At 41.8% G+C, this 18146-nt stretch overlaps 1 protein-coding gene across 3 annotated transcripts; it reads right to left on the reverse strand.

Moving 5' to 3' along the window:
• Positions 1-2268: 2268 nt before the first annotated feature.
• tbc1d8b (TBC1 domain family member 8B) lies at positions 2269-18090 on the reverse strand. Of its 3 annotated transcripts, XM_018692000.2 has the most exons (21): positions 17832-18090; positions 15201-15311; positions 14878-14996; positions 13734-13959; positions 12986-13226; positions 12359-12566; positions 12074-12241; positions 11813-11974; positions 11421-11571; positions 11032-11246; positions 10441-10558; positions 10033-10318; positions 9797-9926; positions 9617-9715; positions 9463-9531; positions 9124-9364; positions 8970-9035; positions 6142-6234; positions 5959-6006; positions 5755-5852; positions 2269-5657 (listed from the first exon to the last, which is right to left on the reverse strand). In XM_018692000.2, the coding sequence occupies exons 1-21, from the start codon at positions 17956-17958 to the stop codon at positions 5226-5228; spliced, it is 3408 nt and encodes a 1135-aa protein (XP_018547516.1). In that variant the 5' UTR covers positions 17959-18090; the 3' UTR covers positions 2269-5225. The 3 variants fall into 3 exon arrangements, with proteins under 3 accessions (XP_018547516.1, XP_018547517.1, XP_018547518.1); XM_018692001.2 differs by lacking the exon at positions 6142-6234; XM_018692002.2 differs by lacking the exons at positions 2269-5657; positions 5755-5852; positions 5959-6006; positions 6142-6234 and adding an exon at positions 6241-8728.
• Positions 18091-18146: the final 56 nt, after the last annotated feature.

Consider the following 18146-nt stretch of genomic DNA (forward strand, 5'->3'; position numbering starts at 1 on the left):
GCCCAGCAGCCAGAGAGACAACTGCAATAGTTTCTTTCTTTTAGTCAGATACTGTAACAACTTGTTGCCTGTGTGTGGTGAACTTTGTTTCTTTGTGACTTTAACTTATTTTAATTTAGCAGAGAGGTTTTAAATTTAAAGGCACCTGCATCAGTTTTAAGTTACAATAATTTGTCAAACTGTCATACTTGGTCAACCAAGGCCAGTGACATGCATGATAAAAGACCAACCCTGATGCATAATGGTGGTAGAACAGTTTGTCTGTGAGAGAAGAGAAATGTCTCAGGTCTCCACTGATTTTCATTAAAATTCTGAACCAAGATAAGACTTTCAGAGCAGCCTGATCTCTCGTGACAGGACAAGGCTGTAAACTGAACAGGTGATGGGGGGGTTAAGGTTATGAACTCAGGGGTTACAACCATATGCAACCAAATCTCTGAGCCAGAATAGTATGAGCGATACGCAGAGACCATCCGTCACCAAGTCACACTGCTGCTTGTAAATCAGACAGACAGGGTCCACACTTTAGGATGAGTCAATGAGCGGCGATTTTGCTGTTAATGATGATGAATAGTGGGTACGATACCAAGTTTCTGTCATTCCATAAAGAGGCTATTTTTGTTGCTGCTGTGTGGCCAGTGTCCATCACAGAGGCCTGTTTTTCAATAAAACCTGGCCTTTGGCATACAGTAGCAGCATAATTCATTCATCAAAAAATGAAATTCACATCACTGTAGTTTTAGTGTATAATGACCTTTCAATACCAAGCACAAAGTCTCATTTTCTCATCATGAAACTGTCCTCACAAATATATATAACATTACCACTGTAGCCTATTGTGAGCATTTTTACATCTCCACAAACTGTCAGGTGGAGGCACCATATGAGTGGGATGCCCTGAGGGCTTGAGTGGGCACAGGTCTGAACAGGAAACATGCCAGGAACTGTAGATATTTATTGTTTGTTGTTGGTGGGGCAGCTGTTGTTAAGGAGCTGAGAATTCCCAGACCCGTGGGTGACGTTTGGAGCCTTACTCATGACAAGATACAGTAGGAACAGAGTCATATCTGCCTTGTTCACCTCTTAATCAGAGATTTAAAGCAGTTATAATTTATATTTTTATCAGAAACTACAGAGAGTGATTACCTGAATCTGAAGCTCCCCTATAGGACTTTCTTTTCAGCTCATTGTTTGACTGCTCGGCCTGCAAGTTTACAGTTGTGGTTCTCTCTCACTGCTCTCTGTGTCATTTTCAGCCTCACAGGGAGCTGTTTTCAGCAATGAGCGTTTAGCAGCTAAAAAGCCAGATATTTCCCTCAGACGTTGGTAGAGATGCAAGACAGAGCTAAAAGAGAGTGAATATTGACTTACATTTAGCCAGAAACATGAATTAAAAATGAAAGCTAATGTTGCTTTATAATTTTCTCTTTAAAGTAACTTTTTATTTAGAATATTAAACTAAAGCCAAGATTCCATTATAACAAAAATAATTCAATTTACTTACTGCACAGATTGTGTTACCCTACAGTAGATATCACAGAAAGAAATAAGAAGTGTCTGATTCATGCTGGGCAGCACAGTGGTGCAGTGGTTAGCACTGTTGCCTCACAGCAAGAAGGTTTCTGATTCGAACCTCGACTCCCCAGCTTGTCTGTTTCCCCTGTGGCTCTGCCTGCGTGTGTTTCCACTGGGTACTCAGACTTCCTCCCACAGTCCAAAGACATGCAGGTTAATTGTCTGTGTGTATCGGCCCTGTGATGGACTGGCGATCTGTCCAGGGTGGACATTGTCTCTCACTCAGTGTCAGCTGGGAAAGGCTCCAGCCTCCCTGTGACCCTTAAGGATAAGCGGTATAGATGATGGATGGATGATTCATCCTGGCAGTCTTCTGCAAATATGCCTGGACATCCGGCATTCACTGCATCCAAGAGAGACAACTCTCATGTGGACAGTGGTTCTAAACTTTCCAACACTGTGAGTAAGTTTTTTGTTTGTATTAAAAAGTGTGTTCAGTCCACACTGACTGCTGCTGTTGTGCTGACTGTGTTAATTCAGTGTAGAGAAAGATGAGTCAGCAACTAGACTACATAACTACTCATACAGTATTGTATATGATAAGCTGTTCATAGATAAATATATACATAGAGGCTAAAGCTTTGACCTGTAAAACACAATTAATACATCCTGGTTAACATTTCATGAGTTGTTTAAATTCATGTTGTCATGTGTGGAGGTGCTTCAGATTCAGCTAGAATGACCCAAACCATATTACTCATAGAATCATCACTCTTTATTCTGATACATCTTTATGGAAATAAAAAAAATAATCATAATCAAGCAGGTAAATAGAAATATCTGTGCTCCACATATTTTGCAAAACAAGCTTTCAATCAAAAGCTACAGCCTATAAAAAGCTGTAGACTACACTTGCACATGAAAGGATATAAGGACTTGATTAACCATACACTAATGCAGCAGCCAGAGCATTATCCACGCCTACTGTTTACACTCTGAGGCTTAATGGCAGATCTGACAGTGTGCCAGGGGGCTGAGGGTTTCCAACTCTCTGATTTCCCTTATTCTGTTCCTACACAGTTATCTCCTTAAATTTATTTCCACACCAAGAGGAATCCACAAACTACTTTGGGCTGAAAAAAAAAAAAATCATCTTGAGTGCTGTTTGATCTCTGCTTGAGGAAATACAGTAAGGAAATATTGAGCATCAAAAGGTTTCTCTTAACCACTGTTACGTATTTTTTCCCACAAAAACCAACATATTCTTGAAAGCAAACTTGTCTCTCTTTTTTTGGAAACAGACTAAGCATGCAATTAATTCTAGCAGAAATATCACAACACACTCTTTGATAGGAGGATTTGAAAAGGATTTCTTGAAATTTGGACATGGTACAAATGCACCACGAAACTGCAGGCGAACAGTAGTACTGAAATATTCAGACCATGGTCAGAGATGAACGTTGAAATAAAGTTGCTGTTTGGAAAAGGCTGCAATGTGATCAGCTCTCCTTGAAACTCTGCTGCCTCAGCACTGTTTCATTATGGCTTTAGGTACTGAAATGAAGTCACTGATTGAGCTTTGGATTTAAGGAGTGACAACATATCAAAGATAGAAGGGGTGTATTTGGATTCTTTTTTTCTTACATTAATCATGTAAACAGTAAAAGTGATTTTTTTAAGGTCTCAGTTCCAATGAGAACTGAAATGAGAGCATACATCTCACTTCAACAATCTACTCTATGTTAGTTAACCCTATAATTACACAATGAAATATACTTCAGACTGGTCCTAAAGTCTTAAGTGAAAATAAGTACTTAATTAAGAAAATAACAACAAAATGTGCCTAGCAAATGGCAAAATAATAAAAATACAGTAAACAGAGAATTGCACTTGCACTTAAGAAGCTTCTAACCCGCCCCCCCCCACACACACACACACACAAGCAGAGATAAAGATTTATAAATTTGCAAATTTGGCCCCTGGAGATAACACGCTGCAGCTGAAGCGGTCATGACCTTTTAGAATCTAACACCTCTGAGATCTGGCTGAGATACAGGCATATATCTACAGCTCGTGAATCTCAAACGACTGTGCAAATTATTCGCTGAGGCAGAAGCAAGAAAACAAAGAAAAGAAGCAGAAAATGCACAGATGAGAGGAAAACAACAACTGAGATATTGCAAGTCAAATCTGGCTTTCTGTAGCGAGCAGTAATAGTGGCTGTTTGTTGAAGGCTAGCATAATGTGGCGAATCCTGTTAACTATGCTACACATGCTCTATATTCATGTTACAGACTAGATGTGGGCTATGTATAACTCAGTTATATACTTTATACTGTGTGTCCCAGGTCGAAAAAATATCCCTTTTTTCCCTTTTATTTTACACAAATTGCACCCTGAGATTTGATAAAACAAAATGTCCTTCAAAAGGTTTAAGTTGTGACCACAACAGTCCACTACCTCATATATTACATATTCAATACAAGCCTCATAAATACAATAATCCAACGACTATTGAGCTGACCTTTATGTACAAAATGCTGCACCTATACTAGAGCATGACATCCTACATTTACAGTGAGACCCACAGAGGCAAACATCAATCACACACACTGTGAAGATCAGACATGACATATTTCCTAGACAGTTTCAAGAGGACAAAGGTGGTCTCCCTGCAGCAGCACGGAGGAATTCAAACTAGTTTACCTTTAAATATCATAGTTTCAAGTATGATATACTTGAACTCGTGCTATAATATTGTTACTGCCTGTGCTGCTGTTGGAAGAAGGAGACAGATCAAAGTGCTGCAGCTGTACGGCATTCATTCATGTTATTGCAAATGTGTAATACCATAATTGAATCTTTTATGCTCTCAATAAAATGTATATGACATCTTCGCTCAGATCTCTCTAGATCTCTGAAATCACTTTATGGCTCCCGAGGACAACACTTAACAGCTTGTCCTTGCTCGCTACGCTGCTGTTTATTATGCGCCTGTATCAACTGGAAAGCTGGTGTTTGTCACAATAAGCAGACATTTACAGGACACACTCACCAGGAGACACTGAAGTCACGGGACACATTAGCATTTACAGGATGTTTTGCTTCACAGCAGTGACTAGTCACCTGAAAAATAAAATCTATCAGGACATCCAGCAGGAAAAATCCTCCTGTGGACTCTCAGTCACCTTGTCCAAGTCATTCATTATGGAGGTGTACTTCAGCATAGCATCACAGGCAGCGAGGAGGACAGACTCTTCTGTCATGTTTCTAAATACAGAGGACAGGAATGAATGTCTCTTACACAATATAAAAGTAGTGTTTGTGCTCCATGGCATGTAGGGAAAAATTTCTAGATGACAGATAAAATCTGAGGCTACACGAGAGAGTGAATTTCATCAATGAGGCTGAAAATGCATAATTAGATAAAAGGAGCTACAGCCTATCATATGTCTGCAACGAGGCTAATGTTGGTCAGTGGACTCCTACAGCAGTGTTTGAAATGTCTTAAAGATGTTGCACCTCATCCAAGCGACACACACTCACACACATTGCACCCCAGTCTCCTCTTCATTTATGACACCTCTGCACCAGCCCTCTTACTGTCTGCCTCACCAAAACCCACTGCCCTATTCAAGTGGAGAAAGGAAATTCATGGTGACTTCTAGGTTTGAATCAGAAGCAAAGTATCAATTCACTTATATATCCTGTCACTTATTTGACTTAAGCTTCAGCTGGGCGACCTTAGCTTGTCCCAGTTTGGCCTGAATGTCGACGGGCCTCTCAAAAAAACTGACAATGGCCGGCTCATTGAGCAGAGAAGCCAGGACCTGCTCGAACGAAAAGGACCACTCCACCTCTGCGAGGTCGGGCCCCGCATCCTGACTGTTGTGGGAGCTGGGGGTGTCAGAGCTCTCTGGGGTGCTGCTGGAAGCTTCTTCGGTCGAAGACTCCTCCGCAGCGGAGGCGCCGGTAGGCTTCGCGGACTCGGGCGGGCTGCTCGGCTCCTGCAGCCTCCGTCCCACCTCCTCCATCCTCAGGAGAAGGCTGGTCACGTGAGCTACGGCCCGGTACAGAGCCTCCTCCTCTGGATCGCCGTGAAAAATGTTGTACAGGGTCTTAGAGAACTGGATGAACTGAGTCTGACATAGGAAAGAAAATGTGTTTTAATGCATCAGATCACATTATACCAAAAACATGAAGTCTCTTCGATCACTAACACAACATGGATAAAATTACCTGATTAATCCGGGGAAGGTCTTTGATAGTTTCCTCCTTCTTAAGTATTTCATTTTGCCATTGTTTCAGGTAGGCCTGCAGATCCACCTTTCCTCTACCTGTCAATTTAACACACAAATTGTACATCATCACACAAACTAAGACAATACACTCATTTTGTTGTAGCCCGTGGAGTGTTTATAATAAATGTGGGTGTAATATTACCTCTTTCAGGGCTTTTCCTTATCACGCCATCTTCTGGAAGATCAAATGCTGCAATTTATAAGCAGCATGTGAACAATTTGTGAAGAGAACAATTACCGCAACCAAGACAGAATTATCTCAGAATTTTAGGTAGAAAAGTGAAATTTTGAGTTTTTAGGGAGAGGAAAGAGTAAAGAGGCTAACCAGTGAGTCTACTCAAGTGAGAAGAGTCTTCAGTCACTGGAACAAAGTGCTGGATTCTTTGTTCCTTTAAGTGCAAAGGACTCCCTGTAAAAGCTAGAAGATACTGTCTGTGAGTGCACTGAGAGGAAGGATGAAGAGACAGTGGTGACAGAGGATCCACAGGAGTAATGAAGATGAAATTTGTTATAGAATTTGATTGAAGAAAATGTAGATGTGCATATACACCAAGTTATCAATCTATCAGCTATCAGTTTGATTAGATACAGTCTGATGCAATCTAATGTAATCCCATCTGCCAGTGATGCAATAGATTGTATCTTTGTGAAGCTAATAATGTGAAGTGTTCTTTTTTTCCACCAACACGACCTTAGAGTTTATACTGTAGTTAGTGGTGCACTGTGTTACATTTAAAAGTGTTTCCCTTCATTCATATGCATTAGGAGGGCTGGTAAACTGGTAACTCATTGCTATGCACAGTATTATTACACATGTAGAAAGACACATTCATACATATTGTATGTGAAGAAAATTGAGTATTGATTTGAAAATAAAATGGGACACTCCCTTGGAAAGTCTTTCTGTCTGCAGCATTACAATTTCTCACTCTACTGTTACTGCCATTTGAGATGTGTTATACCTCTGCTCCAACCCCCACCACTGATTGTGTGTGTGCAGGCATGCATGTCAGTTTACATGCCTGGAAAAACAATTACCCTCATGATCCAGCAGTGTCATTACATTTGCTTAGATAGCTTCATGCTACATTAGCAGCACGGCCTGATGAGTGCCATGCACACACAAAAATAATACATAAGTCTGTTTGCCATGAGTTTATGACTGTCAATAGACTCCATCTGAGCTTCTTGTCCTCCTTCCCCTCACAACTTCCCAGTGTCAGACCGAGGGGCGGTCGGTATCCAACCATTTCTGTAACTTTCCAAAACCAAAAGAGCCGCTTCACAACATGATTGACCAGCTGTGCGGAGCTCAGAAAGGAGCCAAAGACTGAACCTCTCCCTCTGGCTCCCTTTTTTAAATTTAGTTACTATTTGTGGCACTTTTCATGTGTACAACAAGTCCAACACAGTTAACATCTTCCTGGAGAGACAGTCTTTTCTTTCCACACCTTTCCCTCTACCTTTGAGTGTAGCAATTTAAATCAGGTATACACACTTTTGTCTTCTAGTACAAGTCATCTTCTGAACTAGTCTGGAAGGAGCAAAAACTGTCCCTTCTGGAACATTAACCTTTTTAGGGCTCCATCCAACATCTCACACTGTGTGGGGTATGCAGAGCACTGCAGCCTATAGCTTTAAGTACAACAAGGCATGTTGTTGTCCCTGTAACCAATCAGTACACAGGTGATGTCAGTGAGTGCTCCCTCCTCTCTGACTGAAGCTGATAAGTGAATGCAGCTGTTGTCCTGCGTGTTTGGACTGAAAAACTTGCAGACTCTCATCTCTAAATAGCACATGATTTCATTTCCTTGATCGATGCAGTTTTTTGCCGAGTTCCAATGCCTCATCTAACACAGTCACAGACTTTGATGTGGGCTCTCACTAAGACCACGAGGGCTCAGGGCTGCCCTACTGTGAAATCGGAAAATGAAAGTGTTTGAGGGCTGTGGTTTACTGTTTCAGCCACTCCTGCACACTTTTCACAAGTCCATAACTCTGCAGACTTTGCTTGAGGGAAAAGCCCACAATGCATAGCGTGGTGATGTCAAAGCAGAAATAACAATGGAATTTCAAAGCATAGAAAAAAGGCAACATAAACTCAAAATGGAATGAGTCAGCAAGATGACATCCTCCTTCTAATTATGAACACACGTGTTGATTTATGATGGCAGGATTTTAATTTTAAAAAAATGTTGATTTGGTTAAACAGTATTCTTTTACTTATTAAGGGGAAGTAAAGAACAAATTCTCAGGGCAAACCTAGAGCCATGTAGCCACTGTAGATACAGCATGGCCTCTCAATGTAAGAAATACAATTCAGGGCACTAGAAGTCGGCATCTAACATCTTGTTTGGAGTGTGACACCCAGATGGGACCTGTCCTTGGTGCTGAAGCGCTCTCCAAGAGACATAAAACAAGCTTTGCCTGCTTGATGTTCACTGGGCCCGCGCATCGCAAACGGTTACTCAGTACTAATCTGCTGCTAAGCTGTCAGTTGTAATTTGAGCAGCTCTTCCTCATCACAGATCCTCTTCGAGGAGAGCCTAGCCCACTGCAAAATGCCCTTACAGCTCCTGACAGCCATCGTTGCCATGGTAAAGTTCTTTCACCCAACATGGACTATTCTTACCCTTGCCCTCAAGTGCGCGCAGCCGTATAATGCAGACGAGAGCCACACATTCAAGGACAGTTTCTTCCTCCAGGCAATGTACTCACTCAACTAACGCTGAGTTATGGACCGGATCATTGAAATGACAACTCATACATTACCAGGCCCTGTAGACAGCCCAGACTGATGTAACTCTATCTGACCTTGTGTTTCACTTCAGGCTGCCTCTGTGTGTCTGCTGCTGTTGTGTTATTGCTGTCATGTGACATCTTTGGGTAGAATCTGGAGACTGCAAAGAATCCTGTATGAAAATATTTGCCGCACTTGAACTTTGAACCTACGGGAGTCTATCACCACTGTTGATATACTGTGAAAGAAATGGGTCAGAGGTTGAAGCTGAGGATACACTAACACAATTCTTCTCTGTAGTTTACAAGAGACAGGTGCCATTGAGACAATGTTAATGTTAATCATTTAAAAACAAATTTAAAAGTTAAATTTAGATTTGCTGCTGCTGGTTTTATCCATTGTATGTCACTCACCTGGTGGCAAGTGCAGCTTGAAGAGGAATTTCAGCTTATTTGTGAAAGATCCACTGTACAAAGTATCTGGGGGAGAAGAAATATATAGCTGTAGAAGCAGGGATCATGAGGTTAACAGCTGCTTTAGTGGAGAGCAGAGAACAAGTGAACTTACCAAGGGCACAGCAGAACTCTTTAAAGTTGACGAGGCCATCCTGGTTCTCGTCTATCAGCCGGAAGACCCAGAGGGAGAGGGTGCTCTTGGTGGTGCAGAAAGCCCAGGGCTCCAGTAGAGAGAAGAGCACAGTGAACTGTTGGAAACCCAACTGATACTGCTCTAAGTAGGCCAGGCTGGGGTCATGATGGAGAAGAGCTGGACTCTGCATTGTCCAGTAACAGCTGAGGAAATGCTGCCTCTGAGCAAAGAAAACAGAGAAACATGACCTGTTTTTTTCTCATAGCCATTGTTATCTATGCATGATGACACTGAAGATATAGCATGTTTTTGACTCACTTTGAACAAATTATACAGCTCATCGAGGTGTGAGGCACTCAGTCGGACTTCTTGGGACACCACCCGAATCTGAAAACAGATTTTAAAATAAATTTTTAATGCTGTAGTTACAATGTAAAATCACTAGTCCCTCTAAAAATCAATGGCCACTTACAACATTTTGCTTTGTTGTATCCTCCAGCGTCTGGATAACATACAGTTTGTTTCTTTTCCGTGAGCTCTCGACTTCCTCTGCACGGAGGTTTCCATATTTCTGTAAAGAAAACCAATTAGTTGAATCAACCACCACATCGTCAACACTGACTGAAACTGACACTGAAGTATCTTGCAGTACCTCGTAGGCCTCTCGGATCAGTTCACTGATATCTACATTCAAGTGGGATGCTTTATCATTATTGCCTACTGAAGCCTGCTGCACTGTTGGAGGCAATGGGCTGTCTTTGTTTGTCACACTGTCGAAGAATCTGAAAAAAAACAAAACAAAACATCACAAGAGATAGAGAGACATTCATTTACAGAGTAATAACGTTTAAAAAATCTCAGTTGTCCTTTGTTTGCTTTCACACAGACTTGTTGAGGATGGTGACGGCTTCCGCGTCATCGTGGCAGCTGATCAGAGCCTCCATGTTGTAGTCCAGCACAGCCAGGCCAAGCTGCAGAATTGCCTTGATGCCGTCATAGAAAAAGCAGTCGACCACGTTCACGGCGCTCTCTATGGGCAGTACGCTGATGAAGAGAGTGAGAAACCAGGACAAGGACACGGACGAGAAGAAGCTTAAGTCTGTCATGTGCTCTACCAACTGGGGGAGGTTTTCTCGAATCAGATCCTCGAACACCGCCTGGTCGACCAAAGCACCTGAAGAAAGGCGGGGAACATTTTGAAAACAGAAATTAATTCCTGAAATTATAAAAAAAATTCTGTCCCCAAATCAACAGCAGAGACAATATCAGAATGGCATGCTTTGCCTCCCCTCTCACCAATAATTCGACGGTTAAAGTAATCGGGCAACATCCTCTCACAGACGGCTACTAAGAGCCAGAAAGCCTCCTCTTCTTTGGCGTAGAGCAGGAGAACTGAGGTGAGAATGTTCATGGCCTGAGCAGGAGAAAAGGACAACCATTCAGAGAGTGTTTCAGTCCTAAGTATAAATCTAACTGTGAAGAGGAGGCTGGTATAAAGATGTGCGTGTCTACAGGGATATTTTTCTGTGCTTTTTTGAAAATGTTTTCAATGATTTTAGATCATCTGTGGCCTTTTCTGAACTCTTTTTTTTCCAAAGTACTTGGCCTTTTTTAAAAATACCCTCTGCTTTTCTGGGCTGCTGCACAATGTCACAAACTGACAAATCAAAGGCAAGGATCTCACCCCCTCTGTTGCTGTTAAAACCACAAAAACAAAGGATAATCTTGTTTTCCTAATAGAAATAAAGAAAGAAAGTATGATTATGAGAGTATGACTTCCTGATAATTGTGTTCAGTGCTTCAGTGCTAACAAGCCTCTAGTGAAAGTAACAGGAATTCGTAACAGGGCATTTCTGCCTGGTAACAAGCCTAAAGAAATCAAAATACCTGGCAGTATCCGATTTTAGGGTTCCTGTAGGCATAGGCAGTGAGGACTCTGCGCAGAGCTGAGATTCCCGTGTCGCTCTGAAAGGCGGGGTGCTCTGGCAAAGAGCGGTGCAAGTCTCTTTCTATCTCATCTGTGGCCAGAGTGCTCGTGCCCAGAGACTGTTCAACCAGCTCAGTGTAATAGCCGGGGTGAGTGGCCATGTCGTTCACAGCTCCTACAGAGGAAAAACTACAGTCAGTCCAAAAAACAGATGCTACAGTGATCCCACGCCAACCATCTTTTACTTAATTATTTATGCTGAGCGAGCACTTGAGCACATAACGCTTTCAATCACTGACACCACATTTCGTTTACGGTACGTAACACCAAAGATTTATGTTTGGTGTACCTGAAAAAAGCATCCACAGCTCTCCCCTCAAGGCCTCAGGAACACCACGAACAATCAGATCTCGTGTCTTCCGGGTGAAGAACATGCTCGTGCCTCGTCCATATTCAGAGAAGTGGATGTTCCAAGACTGCTCCTTCATCTTTTCTTTAAGCTGCCAAAAACGCAGATAGCACACATCACTGTTAATGTAAAGGCTGTGCAATGCATGCATCATTTTTATTCATGTCCACCTCTGAATTGATAAGACACCCACCTGCACACCCCCATCCTGTAGTGCATAGATAGGTTCTAATGCATTACATTTACATTCCCAATCAGATTTTGTCAGGGAATGTGGTGGTTTTGCATGAAAACAGATGTATGCTTGATTTGAACAGAGCTCTGGTATTTACCATTTTGGGGTCAAGGTTTTCAACATCCTGGGGGTGGAAAACAGTCATGAGAGCCTCGGTGCTTACAGCCTTGCTGTTGTCTTTCTGTCCCACCATCAGAGTTACATCCTCTGGATTGTCCTCGAAGTGGTTGATGAGTGACTGGCATTCGCCTCGTATGGCCTTAGAGATAAAGATAAAGCATTTTTCACTGTCAGAAAAAACTGCAGCCTGCAGAGAGAACAGAGAGAAAGTAAGTAAACACATAAAACTGTGTGTTACCTCTGCTGAAGTGGAGTGCTGAGGGCTGGCACTAATGCCACACCTGCTGCGAATTGTGTTGGCAAGCCGCTGGTAGTCCCGCACCTCAGAGAAACGCAGAGCCCTCTTGCCACGCACACACACCGTCAAAGCCCTGCTGCTGGAGTCTGGCTTCTCAACACTGACCACCTGGAGGAGGGCAACGTTGTCAGAGCAGTCAGTCCCTTTTGCTTGGTACAATGTGAGACTGTGCGCTATTAGAAGCGTTTTTATCGATCCAGTAATGTTGCCTCTGTTTGACTTTACCTCTCGCATTGGAATGATGACATGGCACTGGCTGCCGTCCTGACTGGCGAAACATAGGTAGTTCTCAGACAGGCAGATCTTGCCAAGTGTGTTAAAATGGCTGAAGGGCACCCACAGGAAGCTCTCATGCACCTCTAACAGGTTTTCCTCTCTGGGAAGCCTGAAAAACGTCCGGAACTGGGCACTCTTTGCATGAGCTTCTAGGCCTCTGCGGGGGAAGTAAAGCAGAAAATAATGTCTTGAGCAGAACATCACGTTGGAGTTTCCTAAGAGCATCCTTTATATAGTCTCACAAAAACCTCTACATAACAGTCTCTGTATTGTCCTGTTGTATTATTATAACACTTAACTTAAACATTTATTTTCTAAATTACAAAGCATGATTCTAGCACTTCAACGTCAAATCAAAAGCTAAAAAATAACAAATAAAAGTAAACAAAGCACAGTAAGTTGCTTTTAAAATACCTGACACCAGTATTGTCTTCTATGACCTACCTGACACAGGTTAAAACAAACACAAATGCTATTTGACTCAAGTCAGACTGTATGTTTACTCAGGTCCTTCCAGCTGTCAGCCAGCACTAACGGGATCATGTAAAGCCGCTCAGTGCAGCAGACAGACAGTACCTCTTGGTAATTTGCAGGGGATCGGAGAGCGCTGGCTCTCTCTGGAAGGCCTCCTTGTCAAAAAGGCGCTTGATAGAGTAGTCGGCCAGCTGTTCCATGATGACGAAGGTTTCACTGAGGTGCAGCAGCATGGAGAAGTAGTGATCCTCTCCGTGAGCCAGGACGTGGATGCTCTCGGTCAGAATGACGTTAGAGGTTTTCTCCAGCCTCCAGATCTCGTCCCAGGAGATGACCAGTTTCACTACAGAGTCGCCGCGATAAATGAAAATGAAATCAGTGATCAAGACTCACAGGTGCAAGGACAGTGACCTTGAATGAATGGGTAAATTGTGTCATGCTTATTGTGCTATGCGGCTTTCTTTTTGTCCAACAAAGAAAAAATGTCTCATTAATTAAAATACCTGAATTTCACTGCAGTAACAACATAATTAAAGGTACTGTTACAAAGAACTTCTTAGATCAAAAGAAATTTAAAAACTCTTGAAATGTGACTCAATGCTGAGAGTAATTCATTAGCCACACAGTTTTTCCAAGTCTGCCTCCACTATGAGCTCCATTATAATGGCTTTTTCACAATTATGGCAGCTGTCATTACCAAGAGCTATTTCATAATGAGAAAATGTTGCTCTCAGGCCATAAAAGCCCACTATGGTGACTGTTAGGAGCTGCCACAGTCTTTGTTACCACCAGTCAACATTATCAAGACAAATGGCAGCGAATGTTAATAAATGGCACAGAAATGGCTTACCCTCAGCTCCCAGCAGGTATGAATAGAAGCACAGGAAATTAGTGCTGAGGTAGAGCCAGCCCTGGCAGGGCACTTTGCCTTTCCAGTAGCTGCATGAGTAATACGTGACCAGCTTTTCCTTCGGTGGCAGCTCAAACCACTTCTCAAACCTCAAAAGTGCTTCTCTGAACTTCTCTGGATCATCCTCCAGCACCAGGGACGTCTTCCCTTCCTCTGCAATAAGACCCTGACACGTGAAACATGGAGGGTTACTGCTGTAATCAACAACTTCATGTCAACAATGCACAAAATGGACTGTGTTTAATTTGAACAGTGTTGCTCTTGGTGACGAGCCTGTAGAGAATAAACGATCGCCCAGTTCCTCTTAGTTATACAGAGCTTTGTCACATCTATCAGCTCACTGTTTTGGTTTATGGCCCCAAAAACTGTTCAACGGTTCAGTTTCACCACTCTAATCAGAGTGTGTTTTCAGACACAGCACATAAAGCAAAAAAGCTCTGATAAATCATATTTTTGCTACATCCTTATGACCAAACAGCAGACAAACAAAGAGTGACTAGCTGGTGAATATAGTGCAGCATTTAGCAGTTGAAGAACCAGATATTTCTCTCAGCAGCTGGTAAAGGCCATCAGAGCTAAAACAAGAGTAAATATTAGAATTATTCACAGAACTCCAAATAACTCATAATGTTGCTCTGTGTCTGTATAATTTAGAAATAGTCAAGTCGATTTTTATTCATACAAAGACTGCACTCTTTCTACTAGAATATTTACAGAGACCAAACAAATTCACACCATAAGCAAGCTGTAGGCAACAGTGGCAAGGAAAACGTCCTTTTACGAGGCAGAGCCTTTGAGCAGAACAAGACTCAGGGTGGGCGGCCATCTGCAACTATCTGCCAACACAATCACCACGTTCACGATAATATGTCACTGTTGTATTAACAGTTTGTTGTGCTTCCCCCAAGTGGCCAAAAAGTCAATTAACTTCAGCCAAAGTATTAGAAGAATTTAGAGCCCGTTACCATGCAGTAGTGTATTACATTACAACTGCAGCCCTGCAGACAGATTAAGGTGTTAAATACTGAGCTGTGTGGGACATTTTGAGTCCCCATTTAAATATGGATGTTCTTATGGGTCTTACTCTAATCTTTCCCTGTACAAAGCTGGTAATGTCTTCACTGGAGTCAAAGACACAGAGCGTTGTCATGATGTTCTGCTGCAGCCAATCCCAGTGCTGAACGATCTCATCTTTGGTGACACCTGACCCAATATGAAAAATGACAGAAATTACACAGATGTAGGGCAAGACATAAAAAATGCTGAGTAATAAAGTGGAGCATGCTTTTATTTTGAAATTATATTCTGGATGTCATGTTGTTCCTGTTTTCTACACTTCACTACATTAACAGTGAGTGTTTTTTTTGCCAATGTTTGCCAGGATAAGATGAAAACACAGTGACATACCACATGCTATTGACCAGTACACTTGTGAGTCTGGTGTGTGGTGAAGAATTCGGTAGGGAGCAACTTTGGATGTGGAGTCCAACACGGTATCCAGAGTCCCAACAAGGAGGCCTGTAACACACAGTACAATGATATTTTTAACCAATCCTGCTACACAACCTTCAACCCTGTGATGCCTTTGAGAACCAGAGAAACAAGTATCCGATTTATATATGACAGTCACACAACAATCTTTCATTAAACAGGTAATTTTCTGACCAATGACCAATCACTATATTTGTTAACTGATGATTTGACAGCAGAAAATATGAATAACTTCAGCTAATTCAGCTCCTGTCTAGTGTTATTCTGAATATCATAACACATTTAAATCAGTCTTCTGTTTATACTTGGATAACAGACAGTCCCTTTACAGTCTCACTGACAGTAGAAATGAATGATCCCCCCCAGGTCCATGTTGAAGCCACACAACTAAAATTAGCAAAATCAGTTAGGTTTACAACTTCTCTCTGACATGCCCTCCATGAATTATTAACAAGGTCACAGTGAAACCTCCCTCTCATGCGCTGCATCAGCATTATACCGGCCTGTCTGCTGAACATGGATCAGCTCTCCACATGTTATATTCGCTGCCAGATAGTAAAGGCTTCAAAAGGATGAGACACTTGTTGACATAATTTATGTTCTCATCAGCGAAGAACAACATCACACAAAGGATGGGCTTAAGGAAAGATACTCAAGACATAAAAGGCTCTTGTTTTGGAGAGGGCTTCAAGTGCAGCATGCTATGTACCATCAGGTAGTATTTAACCTCCACTATCATTAAACCAGCCAGACAGGACATCGCTCTTTTTGTCTTCAGCTGGAACACCATTCATTATCCATTAATTACCTTACTGCTGTCACACTGTGGCATGTGGTTAGAAACTGTGCATCCATACAATCATTAGTGGTATTATAAGCACTGGTTTATACTGTCAGGTGACGGTGGTTTTCAAAGATCCAAGTCAGTAAAGAACGTCATACAATTAGGTTTTGTCTCAATCGGAAACTAACTGGGGCTTCAGCTGGAGTTGAGGACCTGAGGGTGCTCTTGATGTTTCATAATGTAAAAGGAGAACACCAAGAATTTACCCATTATTCCTGTTCAAAGAAAAAAATAACAATTTATAACAGTTCAGGTAGTTACTTTGAACATGCAACATCGTTTGAGTTCAGTTATTGTCTGTCAGTGGCTTTCAATAAGGAAATAACACAAACAATAAAAACAGCTGTACATAAAAAAAGACATAAAATAATATATATTTTTTATATATAATATAAAACAAATCAAATTTAGAATAATCTATATGGAGAGGGGCAAGCAAAGAATTTCTGTTTCTTCCCAGGGACTTGTCATTTCATATGTTTTGTCACATAAATTTACTCACATTTCCAAAGCAAGAAAACATGGAGGGTTATTCTGCCAGCTCTACAAGAGATCTGTTGAAGAGCTGGAATGATGAGCTAATGAATTGATAAGTTGAAAATGAATCGATGATCACCTTTAGAATTGACAAATCTTTTAAGTAATTTAATAAGGACAAATCCTAAGAATGTATTTGTTTTAGTTTGTTTTGGGTTCTCAAATGTGAGGAGCCTTGCCCTTTGTAAAATCAATGACTTTAGATTTTGGACTGTTGGTTGGACAAAACAAGCAGTTTACAGACCTGACCTCTGGGGAGTTTCTTCCTAATTTTCTCTAATTTTTTTAACATTTTCTTTGGACTTTAGACTATTCCAAAAGATCTACTAATAACTGACAGATTAATCAATAATGGAAACACGCATTTGTTGCAGTAATACACTGTTGACTCAACAGTTTCCTCTCCATGCTAACAATGTTATTTAGAGAGTGACAGCTCAACTAAGCTTCAGTGTCTACACAAAGTCAGTGACACAGTTATTGTCCAGGGAGCAGCCTCTGACAATGCAGTGACATTACAAACTCAAGTGTTTTATTTTCTAGCCTTTGGGAGAAAGCAGTGCAAATTTTCACAAACAGGCTGAACTGTCTTGGGGCAGAGCAGTGAAAGGATGTCCCCACAATGTACAATGCATGATTTTGAGTCTGCTTTTGTCTGTGACTTGAATCTAAATGTGACATATCAATGGCTCAAAGTTTTTTTAGGCCTGTGATATTCATCCTGTAACCTTACCACAGGTACAGGGTGGTACAATCAGCAGGAAACGAGATGAACTGTGTGGTGGACAGGCAGGCCGACTGACAGACTTTTCCCTTTGAGACCTACTTGTCAACAGTAACACATCAAATAAACCATACAAGCCAATACACTGACACGTCCACTTAAGCAGACCTGCAGACTGGCGAGTCAACCAGAGACACCAGCTGTTCAGTATCTAAACCGACTCATGTAGTGCAGACACTTGGTTTCTACCTGTTGCGAAGAGGTTTTTTTTTTTTTAATGAGGACGAGTGGGCTATACAGCAGCACCGCCCTATACACAGCAGACAGCACATTAGCTATGCAAACGTATGGTGAGTTAACCCGTTAATAACTTGTATTTTAAACGTGCTGTGTTAAAGCGGCAGCAGCTGCGAGGGGGTGATAAGATAACCGCTAACGTTACCTGTCAGACCGCCACCACCTTCTCCGTACCCCCGTCTCCTTTGCAGTACGAAATATTCATTATCCTTCTCAGTGACCCATAATTTAAACGCGTTTTTCAGCAGGATCTCTTCCGGTTTGAGCCACATGTTTCAAATGTCATGGAGTTTTCTATCAAATCCGCCTGACATGTCACGGTTATCGGTAACGTATCCTGACATCAAACCCGTGGACATTTGTTTGTGTCCGAATCCCTCCCTTCCCACGTCGACAAGAAATGCTGCCAAAGCTGCAAGGCATTATGGGATTGTAGTTTCTGACGAGAAGGCGGTCCAAG

This window comes from Lates calcarifer, linkage group LG20 (genome assembly GCF_001640805.2).
Source record: "Lates calcarifer isolate ASB-BC8 linkage group LG20, TLL_Latcal_v3, whole genome shotgun sequence".
In the NCBI taxonomy this organism is placed as follows: domain Eukaryota; kingdom Metazoa; phylum Chordata; class Actinopteri; family Centropomidae; genus Lates; species Lates calcarifer.

What these genes read in the sequence shown, in the direction of transcription:
- tbc1d8b (XM_018692000.2), bottom strand. Translation starts at nt 17,958, where the DNA reads ATGTGGCTCAAACCGGAAGAGATCCTGCTGAAAAACGCGTTTAAATTA. An exon ending in ATACCTGCTGGGAGCTGAGG is followed by an intron (nt 13,227 to 13,733) that starts GTAAGCCATTTC and finishes GCGACTCTGTAG; the next exon opens with TGAAACTGGTCATCTCCTGG. An exon ending in ACCTTCCCCGGATTAATCAG is followed by an intron (nt 5,658 to 5,754) that starts GTAATTTTATCC and finishes TTCCTATGTCAG; the next exon opens with ACTCAGTTCATCCAGTTCTC.